Source organism: Corvus kubaryi, unplaced genomic scaffold (genome assembly GCF_017639235.1).
Source record: "Corvus kubaryi isolate FWS band 111438036 unplaced genomic scaffold, C.kubaryi_AGA036_p1.0 37385, whole genome shotgun sequence".
Lineage (NCBI taxonomy): Eukaryota > Metazoa > Chordata > Aves > Passeriformes > Corvidae > Corvus > Corvus kubaryi.
Window position 1 is genome coordinate 4422400 of NW_024581127.1, and position 18466 is coordinate 4440865.

Consider the following 18466-nt stretch of genomic DNA (forward strand, 5'->3'; position numbering starts at 1 on the left):
ATTTGCAAACATGTACTTCTATTCTTAGATAATTCTCAGTGTTGCAGGACTATTGAGATTGTTTAGATTGGGCATGCTTAAGGTTTGCCATAGCTCCATTGTGTTCCAGTTTGGAGTAAATCCAAGTACAATTTGTTTCTATTTGTCTCCTTTTTCATGTCCCATGGCCAAAGGCCTCATGGTAAAAAAAAGCATTAGCCAGTTAAGGACTGTACCAAAATGTCTTGCCTTTTGTTGAACTCTTTGAGTGTGGTCTGTTGAAACCTTAGATTCAAAGAAATTTTAAGTCTATCAGACTGTCCATGATGAGATCTATGACACACTGATACATGTTGGGAATGCAGAATTACAGGTGTGAGCTGAGTACAGTCCCCTCTGCAAAGCAGCATGATGTAGAATTGTGGGTCAGAAGCAAGAGGTGATGCTTGTAACTGGGAAGTCCCAGGGACACAATGGAGGGAGAAAATTGAGTGACCAGGGAGTGAGATGCTGTATCATGACCTTGTTCTTCTCCTCTGTGTCACAGAAGACCATTATAATGGCCCCTTCTCCTAAATGTCTTCAGACTGATGTCCTGACTAATCTTAAAATTCTTCATGTGGTAATAGTTAGAGCTGCAAGGTGCCTCAGTTTTGTAGTGTTGTCTTTGCTTCTCCAACGTGCATCTCATTTGGATGGTCCCAGATGTCAAGATCAGAATGCACACAGATTCAGACAGATGTACAAGACAGCACTCTTACTGAGCAAGACTTTTTGTCCATTCAGTTGCAAACTCAGTATCACAATCTGAAGACACCTCACAGTAAAGGATGCTGCTGATGTAAACTAATTTCTATAAGCTTCTCATCAAGCCTACCAATAAATATGTCTTCCACCTTCATGGGCTTACTCACTCAGAAAAATGAAAATGTCCATGATCTGACCTTCTGCTCCTGCCAGTATGGCTGTGAGTCTGTGGATTGTGTGGCTGGAGCTGGGAGCTCTGTGCTACGAGCTAAGGACACCTTCATGCAAGATACAGCATGACCTGCAGGCTACAGCACTTGGTAGCTCTCAGGTTGATCTGAAGAACCTAGACCAACTCCAGATATCTATCTGCTCAAATCTAGATCAAGACACCTCTTTCTCAAGGGCAGATGTTTCTGAGTATATATAGCTAACTGCCCAAGAAAGCTGATACAGTTCTCCAGAAGCCTTTCAAAAGCTGAACAACTGCAATTTTTTCTGAGATTTTCTAAAGGCAGAGCTAAAGACACTGCCAGACAACTTTATGTGAAGACAATATCATACATTTAAATGCAGAGAAGAATATGTGACAGCCTGATAATTTTCAGTGTCTGTGGAGGCTAGAAATTTGAAAAGTATGAGACTGTATTACTGTTTATTATTTAAATGGTCTAGATTCTACCCTAGATCCCACCCCAGGAAAAAAAAAGACTAAGGAAACACCATTTTAATAGAGTCTTACCTGATTCTGATGCCATGAAGATTTTTTGCCTTTTCTTTTACACTTCTGTTATACCTTTTTTACAACTTCTGTATTCTTAGTGCTTTTTGCCTGCATTCTTGGACTTGTTTGTCAAGCTGAGAGACTTAAACATTTTAGAAGCTTCGTAGCTAGGGATCGGTGTGCCCCAGGCCCCAAAGTCCTCTCCAGAACACATTCTGTAAACCAAGATAGAACCATCCAGGGGAAGGCTCCTTGGGGAGGGGGGCTCACTTGAGCCTCTCATTGAGGAATTTTTGATAGATATGCTAATTAGTAAGACCTACAATGTTATACCAGATCTTTTGGAGGGAGGGAATTTGGCAGGGTGCATTTCGATGCATATGACCTGGATGTGTGCACCTCAGGAACCTTAAAATAAATACCAAGGTAAAATCCCTTTTCCCCTTCTAACCCTGTATGACTCTTGATTTTAAGACTGGGAAAAGGCATCAATTCCAGACTGAAACCTGTATTAATCAAACATACTCTACTGGCTGATCAGTAGGACTCAACTGAAATTCCCCTCAGCAGCTATATTTTAGCGTGAACCTGATGCATACTTTTTCTCTGCTGTACATAAAAATTACACTGGCATGTCAGTTCTAGCAGAAGCCTTTTCACATATCATTTCACATATTGTATCAGTTGTTGCAGAATAGCAAGAAACAATTTGAAGGCTATTCCATTACACCTTTATTTTCTGCCTCAGTTGTATGCCCATTTTATGCAGAATTCCTCACACTGCTGGCAGTAGTAACCAATGAGATGGTGCACAGGAAAAAAAAGCCACTTTTTAGTGGCAGTTTAATACTGGGAAACAAATACATTTTCAGGAGATTGCTACCAGTCTTGCCCCCCAAAAATTAGAAACAACAGCATCTGAGGAAGGCTGTTAAGATGGCATCATTAACTCAAGGAATGTTTTACTATTCATTGCATCAACAGATTCAAATGCTTCATATCCAGCCCATAAGAAAGAAATTTAAATCTGTCCATTCTTTTAGAAAAAAAAAAGCCATTTATAAGGAAATATTTTTAAAGTTTAAGAGGATCTGGATTTTTATGTGCTTTTGTAGTACCGTAGCTAAATGACATAACCTGTCAGAATCTGTCATTTAACAGATACTCTGAAATGCAGGTTAAAAATAGTATGTCAAGAACTGTGGTCATAGATTAATTACTTGGAGTATGCAAATTTTCGAGGCATTTCAGTCCAGAATACAGTTTCAGAAACATTATGTAATAAACAGGAAGTTCTGCTGAGAAAGATTCAGTCAGTGGTGGTTTCTTTACTCTTCTGTATCAGCATAACCAGCCTAGCAGATTGCTACAGGTCTTCCTTATAAACTCTGTGCTTCTGTTAATACAATCTACATCTGTTCAATGAGAATTTACCAGCATAGTACTATCAGCAAAGTGCTCTTTATGTAGACTCAGAATAGAGAGTTCTTTTCTTCTTTTTCTCATAGTTGCTCTTGTTCTTCCGAGTTTTCCCCCGGCATTTTTTTGCCTAATGAGTTGTGAAATCTAATCAATTGTAATAATTAAAACATACTGTGTGTGGAATGATGCACTGTTTTAATTACACAAAAAAGTCCCAAACAAATAAAAGCTTGAGATTCTTACATTAGAAGAAAACAAACTACTTTATTTTGCTGTAAATTTTTTTCACCAAGAACAGACTCATACTTGCAGGTGATACATATAAAACACTAAAAATTCCAGGCTTGCTATACTGCATATTTTATTCAAAAAGCTGGGAGAGTTCAGGCTTTTGTGTTACCAGCGTATGAAGGAATGGCTGGAACAAACAGATAGATGCTTGCTTTCAATAAAACACCCTGGGTGGCAACTCTGAACAGCAAAGTTTTGTGTCCAAGATGTATAAAATACATGGAGTTTTAGCAATGTCACATGGTGTAAGAGGGGGTGCTATTCACTGACTCACCCCTTTTCTAGGATCTTTTGTATGCTGGTGAACATTTAGGCATAAAATAAATTCCTTATGGCAGACCAAAATGCCAGTGTTTCATAATTAAAATGAGTTTGATGAAAGTTGGGCAGATACATTCTTATACTTGTCTTTTTTTTTAAGAATAATGTATGTCAAGTAATTGGGTCCTGGTATTATACAGCTTTTTCCAATCCTGTTATTTGCATTCTGATTCTCGCCCCAATGAGGCTCCATCAGCTTGACAGAAACTGCAAGCTCAACAATTCAGACCTGTGCCTTGTTCATTTGTTTTGTAAATTCTGAAAGCATGTTATTGAGTATTTTAGAGAACTCAAGCCTGCATTAGCTATTTCACAGTCATTTAGGTGAAGTGGATAACCTAGTACACCTTATTTAAGCTTCCAACTTTATTACAGTGAAATCTGATACAGGCGACTTTCACAGTTTGAAAGGCAGTTATTGGTCTCTTATAGTGTTGCCTTTTGTCTGCCTCAGTCATAGCTACAAATTTCATTAATCAGCCCTGCCTACATACGCACAGTTACTGCCCTCATTCTTTACTAAGATTGGTTTCTTTTGCTGATGTTGGTAGCAGAAGTTTTAAAGGAATGTATAGCCCACCTAAATAGGATAGTTTAACCTGGGGATGTTTTCTGAATGGGCTGTAAGAAGGACAAAGACAGATGGTCCACAACTCACTTGTCAGGAGAAATTAATGGATCTAATTTCTCCAATAAATATAGTTACCAAAAAAAACCCAAAAAAAACCAAAACAAAACCAAAACAGGCCCAGAAACACTGGTAGAGAAAAATTCAAATAAAGATGTTTCAATACCTTAGAATATGAAAGATGATAGCTGTATACTTGTTCTGTACTATTAGCAGCTGGAAAAGGCCAAAGATAGCACATAAGACGTAAGTACAACATGATGCCAAATACACACCTCACACCATGAGCAACTGCAGTTTGTGCATAGAGAGCTGAATATCTGCTTGATAACCCACAGATGAAACAAGTTTACTGCTATTTTTCTCAAAGCTACAGTGAGGTGGCCTTTCTATCTCTAGAGCCATTATCACCACTGTGACCAGTCTCTCTGCATCTTCTCTTCACACTTGCATTCTTCTTAGCTGCGTTTAACTCTTCTTGGGTGTTCCAGCAATTTTTTCAGACTTAGTGTGTCCTTGAAACATCACCAAATGGATTTAACACCACCATTTCTGAGAAATGAGAGTAAATGCTTTTATGAATAGGCTTAAACTGAACTTTAAAACAGAAAACAACTTATTTTAGTATCTCTAATAAAAACCTGGATTTAATTAGGACTTCCAATGAAAACAATATATTTTTTCCAAGTGTTATAATAATTTTTGTATCATTTTAACACTTTGCTCACTGTCTCAATGCTGCTCATATTCCTTAGAGTATAAATAACTAAAATTTCTGGCAAAGCCATGAGGTTCTCCGATATTCACTTTTTTTCTCATAATATTGGTTCTGTAAAAGACAATGACCAGCTATTCCAGGCAAAGTGGAAGGCTGTGAGGTGTGGAGATGCCTGAATTTTATCAAAATGGCTTTTTTCCATCATAGGGCAGTTTATGCAGAACCAGGCCAGCTGGAGACAGATGGGGCTCACCCATCTAAAAGGGGGAAAAGGATTCTAGCAAGGCTGATTGAGAGGCCTTTAAACTAGGTTTGAAGGGGGATGGGGATAGGACCAGGCTCACTAGAGATGAGCCTGGGTGCAGCATGCCAGTGTTGGGGGTGAAATCAATAGCCCACCTGAAGTGCATGTACACCATTGCACACAGTATGGGTAACAAACAGGAGGAGCTGGAAGCCATCGTGCAGCAGCAGAGCTATGATGTAGTCGCCATCATGGAAACATGGTGGGAGTGTGGCAATGGATGGTTATAAGCTCTTCAGAAGCAACAGGTAAGGAAGGAGAGGTGGTGGGGTGGCTCTGTACGTTAGGGAGTGTTTCAACTGTATAGAGCTCAAGAACAGACAATTGGAGGTTGGCCAGCGTGACACACGGCTACAAGAAGGGTCAGAAGAATGGTCCAGGCAACTACAGGCCTCTCAGCCTGACCTCAGTGCTGGGGAAGGTTATGGAACAGACTATCTTGAGTGCAATCACACATCACAAACAGTACAACCAGGGGATCAGGCCTAGACACAGTGGGTTTAGGAAAGGCAGGTCCTGCCTGACCAACCTGATCTCCTTTTATGACCAGGAGACCTGCCCAGTGGATGAGGGAAAGGCTGTGGATGCTGCCTACCTGGACTTCAATAAAGCCTTTGATACTGTCTCCCACAGCATTCTCCAGAAGCTGGCAGCCCATGGCTTGGACAGGTGTGCTCTTCATTGGGCTAAAACTGGCTGGATGGCTGGGTCCAGGGAGTGGTGGTTAATCATCCAGCTGGCATCTGGTTACTAGTGGGGCTTTCCAAGGCTCAGTATTGAGGCCAGTCCTGTTTAATATTTTTATCTATGATCTGAACGAGGGGATCAAGTGCACCCTCAGTCAGTTTGCAGACAACACAATGTTGAGCAGGAGTGTTGATCTGCTGGAGGGCAGGAAGGCTCTGTAAAGGGATCTGGGCAAGCTGAACTGATGGGCCAAGGCCAGCTGTATAAGGTTCAACAAGACAAAATGCTGGGTCCTGCACTTTGGTCACAACAACCCCATGTGGTGCTATAGACATGGGAAAGAGTTGCTGGAAGGTTGTCCAGTGGAAAAGGATCCGGGAGTGCTATTCAACAGCAGGCTGAACATGAGGCAGCAGTGTGCCCTGGTGGCCAAGACCACCAATGGCATCCTGCCTCTTATCAGAAATAGTGTGGACCAGGGCAGTGATCATCCCCCTGCACTTGGTACTTGTGAGGCCACACCTGGAATCCTGTGTTCAGCTCTGGGCCCCTCACTACAAGAAAGACTTTGAGGTGCTGGACCTTGTCCAGAGGAGGACAACAAAGCTGATGAAGGGTCTGGAGCACAAGTCTTGTGATGAGCAGCTGAGGGAGCTGGGCGTGTTTAGCCTGGAGAAAAGGAGGCTCAGGAGAGGCCTTTTCACTCTCTACAGCTGCCTGAAAGGAGGTTGTAGCCATGTGGAGGTCAGGCTGTTCTCCCAGGCAACCAGTGGCAGGATGAGAGGATATGGCCTCAAGCTGTGCCAGGGAAGGTTCAGGTTGAACATCAGGAAGAATTTCTTCACTCAAAGGGTTGTCAGGCATTTGAACAGGGTGCCTAAGGAGTCAGCAGGTCTTGAAGTGTTCAAGAAACAACTGGTGTGTCACTTAGTGCTATGGTTTAGTTGGCATGGCGGTGTTCAGTCAAACATTGGACTTGATGGTCTTGGAGATCTCTTTCAACCTTAATGTTTCCATAATTCTGTGATTCTGTGATTCTGTGATTCTATGATTCTATGAAAATGAGTGACAAAATATATTATAAAACCTATCTCCTTAGACAGAAAGCAAAATTTTATTTCTTGGAGGTCTTTGTCTACTTACACATTTTAATAATTATGAGAAACTCGGTTCACCTTCATACTACTTACTTTTTAACATCTTGGTCTCAACCTAATTCAGGATCAATACCTTCAATCGCTGTAGCATCTGAAATTTGTCCAGACATGACAATTCAGCAGGACTAATCTCCTGAACAATGCTTCCTGTTTATTCTTCTTAACTTTGACTTTCAGCTCATAAATTTATGCCTGCCTACGAAAGTGTGCACTATGTAGTACTGAATTACCATCTTATACATGGTATTCCCCAATCAATTCTCCACACTATATAAAGTTTTCCATAATTACAATTAATGCATAAAATTCTTAATGGTCTGCACATTAGCAGGAACTATATATCCTTCACTTGGTGACTTGCAGTAATAAATATCACCTCCTATTGTATTTTTAAAATGGTAAGACCAGTCGTGGCTTGCTTTCTGAAATGAATTGGCTTACTGCAGGCGGTAAAGCAATCAAGTTTTGACCATGTCTAAGATGAGTCTAATGTTTTCTCTGTGCAGAATTCAAAACAATGAAACAAAATAATGAATGCAGTAGCCAAAACAGCTTCCACCATTCTGTGTTTTTTTGACACATGCACATTTGAAAGGATTTAATCAAACCCTAACAAGTACACTTGTATCAGTCTAACCAAAACATTGTTTATTTTGTTTTACAGATTTTGGCCATTGTGTCCATTCTGTTCATCGTCCTGTCCACTATTGCTTTGTCTCTTAACACACTGCCAGAACTTCAAGTAATAGATGAATTTGGGCAGCCAAATGACAACCCTCAGCTAGCACACGTTGAAGCTGTGTGTATTGCTTGGTTTACCATGGAGTATCTTTTGCGTTTTCTGTCCTCACCAAATAAGTGGAAGTTCTTCAAAGGCCCATTAAATGTCATTGACTTACTGGCTATCTTGCCGTACTATGTCACCATTTTCCTCACAGAGTCCAATAAAAGTGTCCTGCAATTCCAAAACGTCAGACGTGTGGTTCAGATATTTCGAATTATGAGGATCCTAAGGATTCTTAAGCTCGCCAGACATTCAACAGGCCTTCAGTCTTTAGGCTTTACACTCAGGCGGAGTTACAATGAATTGGGCTTGTTAATATTATTTTTAGCCATGGGAATAATGATATTTTCAAGTCTTGTATTCTTTGCTGAAAAGGATGAGGATGCTACAAAATTTACAAGTATTCCTGCGTCATTCTGGTGGGCAACAATCACTATGACTACTGTAGGATATGGTGACATTTATCCTAAGACCTTATTAGGTAAAATAGTTGGAGGACTTTGCTGTATCGCTGGAGTGCTGGTCATAGCCCTGCCCATACCAATTATTGTGAACAATTTCTCAGAGTTTTATAAGGAGCAGAAAAGACAGGAGAAGGCAATTAAAAGGAGAGAAGCACTTGAGCGAGCTAAAAGAAATGGCAGTATTGTCTCCATGAATCTAAAAGATGCCTTTGCTCGCAGTATGGAAATGATAGATGTAGCTGTAGATTCAGGAAAGCTTGGAGAACCACTCAATCCAAAGGAGACACCTGATAACAGCCACCTGTCCCCAAGCCGGTGGAAATGGGCCAGAAGGACAATGTCTGAAACAAGCTCAAACAAATCTTATGAAAACAAGTACCAAGAAGTTAGTCAACAAGACTCCCAGGAGCAATTAAATAATGCTGCAGCTTCCTCCAGCCCACAGCACCTCAGTGCCCAAAAACTGGAGATGCTGTATAATGAAATTACTAAAACTCAGTCTCAGCCTAATCTTAATGCTGGTTACCAAGACCAGTCAGCAAAGCCACCCATGTATGAGGAAGAAATAGAAATGGAAGAAGTTATAGGTCAGAGAGATCCGTTGCCAGCTGGGCCCACCGACATCGTAATGGACATGAGAAGCACATCCAGTATTGACAGTTTTGCCAGTTGTGCAACTGACTTCACAGAAACAGAGAGGTCTCCCCTCTCTCTGTTTCCTGGCTCTCACTTGCAAATGAGATTTCCAACTGATGCTGTTAATATGGAAGAAAACCAAAGAGCAAGAAGTTCTCAGTTTATACCATTTGCAAAAGACAGAGGATTTTCTCCAACTGATGTCACCTTTGAATATAATCCAATCAACAGACCTGTTACCAGTGATGGCAGTGGGCCCCAAACTGTTTCACATGGTCATTTTCATTTTGACACTGCCATGGAAAGCCCCAAAAGTTCCCTGAAAGGTAGCAACCCATTAAAATCTAGATCCCTTAAAGTTAATTTTAAAGACAATAGAGGTGGTGCTCCACATACTCCACCAAGCACCGCTAGGCCACTGCCAGTGACAGCAGGAGCAGACTTCACACAGGCTACCCCTCAGCACATCAGCACCATTCTCCTAGAAGAAAATTCCCCCCAGGGTGAACGACCTGTACTTGGTGCCGATGCATCTGCACTTTGTCAGGGACCTGCTAAAAAATCATCCCCTCTCTTTCCCAAACAAAAAATTTTCACTTTCCCTTCAAAAGAGAGGAGGAGCTTCACTGAAATAGACACTGGAGAAGAAGAAGAGTTTATGGAGCTACATGGTATGAAACATGAGAAAAAACAGGATATCAAGACAAATTGCTGTGGGGATAAACACAGTGATGGCAACAATTTAACAGGGGAGCCACAGATCACCTCTTCACCCAAAAGCATGAGCCACAACTGTACTCAAGACATTTACCATGCTGTGGGTGAGGTAAAGCCAGACAGTAACCAAGAAGGTCACAAAATGGAAAACCACTTATTTGCTCCAGAAATTCATTCAAGTCCAGGAGAAACTGGTTATTGTCCCACACGAGAAACTAGCATGTGACTAGTTACAGAAGCAATAAAAACACCTTTTCTTAAAACAGTTAGTAATGCCTATGAACTAAAACATGGAAAGCCTCAACAAAAGTGCATAAAATGTTATTTTTGCATGGCATGAAGAGTTGTTTAGTTTAAATACTGTTTAATTAAAAAAAAAGACTGCTTTTTGTAACAAACTGAAAAAAACAGGGAAAAAATTACTCAAGAATGGTGAACACAATAAAGAGAGCTCTATTAGGAGCCAGTGGTCTGCAACATCTGACATTTTTGATCCTTTCATTTATGATTGTAGACAGGTTTGGAACTCTTTTAACACTTTTTTTTCCTCGGTTACAATGAATTTTAGAATTTGCACATGAAAGGATGAAATGTCAATGCATGCATTCATAAAGATCTGAAACAAGGTGCTTTGAGCTTGCAAAATGCATATACTTGTAAATAGTTTGGGGTTGGGGGGAAAGCTACTGTTAACAAGGATTTATGGAAAAAGCATTTCCTGGGACACAGGTACTTCCTTCACAGCGTGCTGCCTGGAGGTTTTGTACAGACTTATGTTGCAAAATTGCAACTTCTACTTAAAGCATCTCACGTATCTTGCTTTCTGTTAAAAAGCTCATGAGTATATCTGTTAATTAAGGACTACAGTTTATCTTTAGTTTATCTGTGCTGTAAATCATGATGGGTTTTTTTTATTTGCAGAACTTCAGTTATTGCTTTTGTCAGCTTAATTAATGATCCTATGAGGAAAAAAAAAGATTTAATGACCAGAACTTGAAGCATTTGATATTTTTATAGAAAACTGCCAACATTTCATAACTGAGAAAAAAAAAGTTCCATTTTAAAATTTAAAAATCAGCATTATTTCCGTGGCAATAAATAGTGCCAAATGGCTATACAGATATATCCAAAAGTGTTCAACTTCTTAGAATATAACTTGGTATTAAAAAAAATATTTCCCACACTCTTATTTTTCCTTTAACACTATTTGCTTCTACATGATCTTTGATCTCTTACCTTTTTTCCTCCATGCAGTGCTCATACTTCGGTAATGGCAATGTTGTTGTTATGGTGTAAGGACAAAAGAGACAAGGTTTGTAGGGGAAAGTGGTACCTTTTGTTATCATAAATCATATAGCTGGAGAAAAAGAGGCTTCAAGTACATGTGATTTGCCTCAGGTCTTCCATACGCCAAAGCTTGTCTGTGTTTTTCAGTTCAATCATTTGGACTGACAGAAGATACCACTTGACTCACCAAATATGCCTCAACCCATCCTTCCGTAGCTGTTCTGAAACGGAGTATAGGATTTCCACTATACTTAAATAAAGGAAAACGTCAATCATTCCACTGAGAACTGCCAAAGCATCTTTCATTTCTCTGATTTCTCCAGCTTTGTAAAAGAAAGATGCTGAACCAAAGCCTTCATTACAAAGTAACCATCTAACCACTGTCTCGAAAAAGCTATTTTTTATTTTATCCAGAATCCATAGCTTCCTATGCTATAATATATTAAAAAAAGCTTATAGATTGCTTTAATTCCCTAAATCATAAAAAGTTTATTCAATTCATGAATTCTAATCATAAGCAAATGTATGCAGTTACACAGACATGTTCTACAAAATGTTCCCTTTTTTTTATTTTAGGAAGACTTAAAAGTACTCTAGACCAACCAATGCATGGTTTGGAACAGCAGGCTTCTACTTACCATAGGGGACCTAGGTTAATTTTTACTCATGTCTTTTTCTGTCGCTTGAATAAGTAACAACCAGGCACCTAAAGCACTCAATGTAAAGGGACAAGCATTTTTGTTGCAACATTGTCCTTTGCTTGAAATGGCTGGGTCGACGCCACAGACATCACTCAAGCCTGGCATATAGAAAAGAGGCAAGTTTGAACAGCTCCAAAATATTGATCCTGGTGGCTGGGCCAAACAATGAGCACAGCACAATCATTCAGTTGGGGTTTTTTTGAAAGTTTTCTGTATTTCCCTAAGTTTTCTTATTTCTGTAACAAGAGAATATTGAGGTGTCTCTTCAGTCATTTGAATAACTGAGAATATAATGTCTTTTTTTTCAAACAATGTCTGGTCATTAATTCTCAAAATAAAAATTATTTTTTTTGTCTTTAATTGCAGTTCATTTCAACTTGTTGCTGCATTCAGTTTTATGTATTTATATGGTCTTCTGCATAACAATTTTCAATCATGTTGTGTCTCACTGTCCCAAAACTTAGCTTTTTAATATTTTATGGTCATTAATCTTCTACATTTATTTTTTAGTTTCTAGATCTTTTCGGTGACTAAACGCCAGTCAATTTTTATATGCCTGAAGTGTTGGTTTGTATTTTCTATGTGCAGTTTTATGAAATCACATGGGCCTGTTCAATCTGCCTTTACATCCTAGTGAACTATTGAAGTCCAAATTAAGACCAAATGGGACCTGGTCCCATGCTCTGGATCCACAGAAAATTCCCATTCAAGAAAATAGTGTTGTTCTGGCAAGACTGAGGTCTGTGTCATGTTCCTTCTGTGTGCTTTTTCTCCCAGGTGACCCTTACTCTTTGGAAAAGCCCCCTTAGACCTATGCCACTCGATGGAAAGGGAGGAGTCCAGACATAGGGGACGTATTGCAGGAACAGACATTTAATTCCTTAAGCTCTCCTGAGCTAAACTTCATGTAAACCTGATTCTGGCCTATTAAAATCACTAAAAATTTAAAAGGGGTAAAGTCAAGGCCTCAATCCTTGTGCAGATGAATCTCCCCTGAAACCAATGGGAGTCTGGTGGAAAAAGGGACTGACTGAAATATAAATGAGAAGGACTGTAGTCTCTCCCTCTTCATGAAAATCAACAGGAGCTTTAACTATATGAATCACATGAAAGACCAGGCCCTTATTTGCTGCTGTATTTTAAATGTTTTCAGAGAAGCACATTTATTTTGAAAGCAAAAGAAATGCAATTCACTTTATTAACAGATGCTTTATTTTTTTGAAATACTAGAAGCAAAATTATTAAGCTTTAGAAGTGATTTTGGTATAATTTTGTTATCTACTTTTGACTAAGCTGAAAACTATTTCCGGAAGCACAGGTTTAGACATGTGGTTTTTCCAGTCTTGACTGCATACACAGGATCCACCTCTGAATACCTAACCTGTGCAATTCCTGATTAAAACATCTATTTGAGCAGTTGCAGGACTGGATCTAGCTTTCTGTCGAGTACAGCAGGTGTAAGAAGTGCAGGCCAGGATCACTTCATTCATCATGAGTTGATATGAAGCAAATTATGCAAAATTACACAAATATATTTTTCTGGTTTTCTAAAACTTTGAAGCCATTTCGGACTTATTACCCATTCACCACAGTAAGGAGAGAATGTGTCTGGGTTCTGGAGTCAGTCTCTAATGACAGCTGTGCAAATTTGAAACAACTTAAGGAGTCTTAGGAAGAAGTGACTCCTTTGTGCACCTGAAAGGGGTCTGACTCCTCGCATCACTGGAAAATGAAGAATGTTCAGGGAGATAGCTTTGCAATTCATCTATTTTTTATATTTTTTTACTAACTGCAGAATCCTGAATCAAAGTTTTAATTCCTTTTCAATGAAGAAACCAAATGCACATATTTAAAAAATGTTCACAGAGTAATTAGAAGAGTTTTTGGGTAATAGTCACATTGATCCAAATCTAGGTGGGGGGTGGGGGGAATAATATATCGCACAAACTGCAAAGGAAGTTCCTACAGGAAAGCTGTTTACAGGGAAGTATATTATGTGAAGAATGTAACATGGTGTAGGAAGTTTTTGCACTACCGAATTTATATAAAATACACTTTTTTTAAATGAAAACACAAAAGGCCTTTTAATGCTACATTGTATAGAATATAGAAGCCTCTGTGCTAATGCAGCAATGTAATGCACTGTGTCCTCACTTCACAATTGGTCTCAAAATTCAAACATTAGTGATATTAGAGAGGTGATATCTGATCTAACGCTAGAGCAACGGACATGAAGAGCCTTTCAGCACACTATTATGTAACCCAAAGTGTGTACAGACAGTTCTATTTTTGCCTATAACATTCATAAATCAAAACAACCATTGGCTTCAGGAGTTGTTTCCTAACAGGCAATACTGGGCAATGTATTTGTATTCCTTGAAAAACTGTGAGTTCTTTTAAAAGTAGACCTCTTCCCCTACATGTTGACTGAGCTTCTGTTTCCTTCAATGTTTACCTTCAAGTTATTTAATTAACTGCTTCAACCTCCTCTAAATCTCGGTCCCGTACAAAAGACAGTTGTCTTTTTGAAGCTCTATTGCAAATACAGTCAGACTGGTAACAATGCCCAGGGCTTAACTGATTGGCTTTTACATTCAAATAATTTTTGAATCACTTGGATAGAAAATAAATATTTTGATCATGCAAAAATATTTTAGAAGCAGAAAAGTGCAACAAATATCCTTTTTTTTTTTCAAAGTAGCCAGCACAGATCAAGCAAGAAATGTAAATACCACAAAGGGGAAAGAAGGGCAGAAAACTGTAAGTAAACAAGGCATGTTTTAGTGTACTATATAAAAAGAGATATAATAAAACATATGTGAAGGAAACCTTATTCACACTAAATGAGGTAAAAATACCAGTAGCAAAATATTTAATTCCACTCCTACTCCATTGTAATTTTTAACCTAGAACCAACAGGTTCAGTGATGCTATTATCCACTTGCCTGCCACATTAACGTCTGATCTGTAATTGTTTTTCAGAAGACTTTCCTGAAAAATAAGATACCACTGTTGCTGTCCTTATTAATCTTTGGATCTCTTCCCATTGCCCTCCAAATATCAACCTTCTCTTCTTCTTGGGCATGGTCAGAAGGCAACCCACCCAACAAGATGATAGGTGTGTCTTGTTTCTCAGGAAAGTGCTTTGGTAGTGTGGTGCAAATGGCCAGATGAACTCTGTTGCATTTGAACCAAGGAACAAGAACTGAGTGTCACTTCTCCCCATTTTCTAGTTGTAAAGTACTCTGAATTCTCCAGTGTCCCCACAGTGTCCCCATCCTTCATACAAAAGCTTTCAGTGCTCTTGAAAGAACTTTTTTGAAAGCATTTGACGGGCAAATGCTATTAAGAGAGCCATCGGGCTAAGTGTGAATATTTGTCTCTTGTCCAATATGGTTTTATTAGTGGCACTCAGCTTTAACTCCTGCTGAAATGCTTTCTAAAATGGATCAGGTGTTCTGGGAGCCAAACCCTTTGTAGGTCCTCTGTCAGTTTCCTTAACAAAAGAAGGTTAGGTAACTGGCAGGCAAAAAGGAAACAAAGAATTTTGTTTGCATTGTGTGACGGTTTCTTGTTCAGTGATCATACACTATGGGACATCTGCAGGTGGGGTAATGTACTTGTCTTTGTATTTATTTTGTTGCAGGTTTAAACAGTATTTTTTTAAAATGCTGAGTTATGATATTTAGGAAGTATTACCCTTTAGTAAAATGGAGATTTCTTCCAAAACAGCAGTGATTCTTTATAGTCCTATATTATTATTGAATGATATTTAGTTTTCTTTTATGACACCTAATGCAGATCCTGATGAATACCACTATGGAACAAGGAAGTAGCACACAAATATTACTGCTCTTTTTACTTAAAAGTAGCCAAAAACCATGGTATTAGCTAACATTTGATCCAAGAAAGCTGATTATCCTAATTATAGATATCAACCGAACAGAATGGTGACCTGTCATCACCTTAGACACTGACTGTAGTCCTGTGATTAACATAAACCATGAATCTAAGAGCAGTCCGTGCCATTAATTTCATTAGGGTAATTTTTTTAACTCAAGTAACTATTTAAATACATATTTAACATCAGCAAGAGTAATTTACACTTCTAAATCTGGAAGTCTATGACTCTGTTTACACTGGCATCTTAGAGGAAATCAGGAGAGCTCTCGACATGAATCTCTCAGCTACCCCCACTTCTCATGCTTTGGTTCACACAACCAAGCAATCTGCACCATGTAAATTGGACAACTTTTAGATGAAGCTGAACCAGAAGACTTCTTCCATGAGGGCACCAGATGTGCTGCAGGCAGGACAAAGCATTCGGGCCCTGGTACCAGATGAGAGCCAGTCCAAAAATTGCACCCTGATAGATGTAGTGCAAACTCTCAGTACAAACTGTTTTCCTCAACAAATCTGCTCATATTGTACGACTTGCTAATGTAGACATAGATCTCTACCATGACTACTGTCTTCAGCCCATGTAGCTCTTGGCTAAATCCCTTATTCAAGCAAATTTTGCCATTTTCATCAGTGGTATTGCATAAAAAAAGCAATATGTAGCCAAAGGTTAAATTGTTCCCAGTGCATTCCCCAAGTTAACCCACATAAAATAATTTAAACAATAAAATCTTGATAACCTTTGTATAGTTGTGTTTTGTAGTTCGGATAAAACTCCATATACCGCATATTTCTACAGTCAATTTATGCTAAAGTTGGTGTTATATTTGATGAAGACAGTACAGACAGCACTAGACTGACTTACTCCAAAATCAGTGGAATGATTAAACTGATTGCAAGTAGCTTTATTTCACTTAACAGTAACACTTACTTTATACTGGTATGAATAAAAGCAAATTGCTGTGCATTGATGGAGGATCAGAAGCCCAGCTTGAGTATTTTGGGCCGATTTGCCATGTCCAGATATCTTCCTATTTGGATCACCAGCTGAAATTTATTTAAATTGAGGAACTAGTAGGGTTTTGATTGTGTGCTTAGTTGCTCTGATGTCTGGGACATACCTTGTACGGTAACACATGGAACAAAAAGCCAATTCCTTATCTTACTTCTTTTAACCATTTCAAGGTGGAGGACATACGTCTTGTAGTGATATTTTTGCTCTAAGTTTTGCTCAGATAGCATCCCTCTGTGGAGGTTCAGAATACAAAACATTTATGCCTGTTCTTGAAGTCCTTAAGCAGAATGCCAGTGGAAACTCTGCCTGTATAAAGCTGAAGGATGGAGCAATATATTATAGCATTAGGCAAAAGGAACAGTTTCTAACACATTACAAAATACATTTTAAAAAAATTTTATAAACCTACTGTTGGGGACAATCTTGGGTACTTCTGCTCAGATGCAGAGTTCTGGATTTCTGTGTCTAAATTATCAGAGTCTGCAGAGTTTTACCTGTACAACCCTTTCAACAATCAAAGGAGCCATGCTGATAAGCTGAAACATGGAGGGATTAGTGTATAAAGAAGCTGAGCATTGAATACATAGCCTATTGCTTTCAGACCACTGTAAATATCAAATTAAATATGTACTAATTCATGTTTATACATTATTACTGTGTTAGTTTCATAGATACAGTAGCATGACTATTATTAGTTTTATGGAGTTTAATGAACTTTACTTTGTATTCCTCTGTGAATGCTCTGAATGCTGCAAACAAAAAAAGCACAACAGTATTTTTTCAAGTTCTCTTGGGGCGATAGCAGTGTCTTCACTATTGTTCAGTTTTACAGATTTAGCAACATTTCATCATACATTGCTCTATGAATAACGTATCTTTCTTTAAAAGTACTGTCACTAGGAGATAAAAGTATATGTGATAAGTCTTGTCTCATCTCATTCATCTGCCTTTACAAAATGCCCCAGACATTTTGTGGGAGAATATGCTGCTTTTGCTTCATGCATTGTTTGTATTTGGGGGTGGGGCAGGGGAATAATAGGGCATTTTGCAATGGTAATTGCATCAAACACGCTTTTTTTCATTATTATTGTATTTGTTAGAAACATTTTGATTTCGTTTCTTTCTGTAGATAAAACTTTGACAATAGCTTTATTTTTTCAACTAACCATTTGATTTCATTAGACTAATACCTTCTCACATTTAGTGGTATTCGTATCAATGTTTCCATATCAGCTGCATTTTAACTTCATAAAAAAGGAAATGTGGTTGTTATTTTTGTCATACTAGATTTTGCTGATCAACTAAGTATTTCTGCACCAATCTACATATTAATATGCATGTTGTAGTCTGTACAATTGTTCAACATCAAAATATCTGTTTAATTTATGTCAAATGTCTGTAAAATAAATGCATTGTTCTCCATTTCAGTCTGATAGAATAAGCAGGATAGTAAATAAATGTGTAAATGAATCATTTGTGTCTCATTTCAGTTCTCTTCATGAAACCGCTTTACATTGAACATTGCATATATACCAAAACAATAATCCATAGTGTCTTTAGATGTCATTACTTAACAAAATTATACAGGAATCTCTGACAGACAATATGTACAGAAATTAATCACTTTGCTATGCAAATAAAATCAGAATCCATTATTTTTTTAAAAAAAATTAAATGTAGTGATTCTAAGCCTTTTCCTCCCTCTCTGTTCACAATTACTGTTAATTACTACTCACACTGTCATAGACACAAAGCCTCAAATGACCTTACAAGAGTGAGTAAACAGTATTGCCTGCAGGATGGAAAGCAGAAGCATGGAAAGATTTAGCAGCCTTTTTTGTGGCTAGTCAAACCTAGGTACCTCAGCCTAATATTCAGGCATAGTGGATAAACCAATTACTTGTCCAGGAGAAATTTTAGATTATAGTGGAAATTATTTTACTCCTTTAAGATGGGTCAGGAAAATAACAGATTTTTTTTTACA

The 18466-nt window shown here is 38.4% G+C and overlaps 1 protein-coding gene across 1 annotated transcript in view; it reads left to right on the forward strand.

Annotated features, from left to right (window-relative positions):
- The window catches only part of KCNB2 (potassium voltage-gated channel subfamily B member 2), a 189160-nt gene extending 171208 nt beyond the window's left edge, over nucleotides 1-17952 (forward strand). Inside the window, exon 3 of the mRNA XM_042035810.1 lies at nucleotides 7643-17952. Coding sequence (XP_041891744.1) covers nucleotides 7643-9805 — 2163 coding nt within the window. The 3' untranslated portion in view covers nucleotides 9806-17952. The remainder of the gene's footprint in view (nucleotides 1-7642) is intronic.
- Nucleotides 17953-18466: the final 514 nt, after the last annotated feature.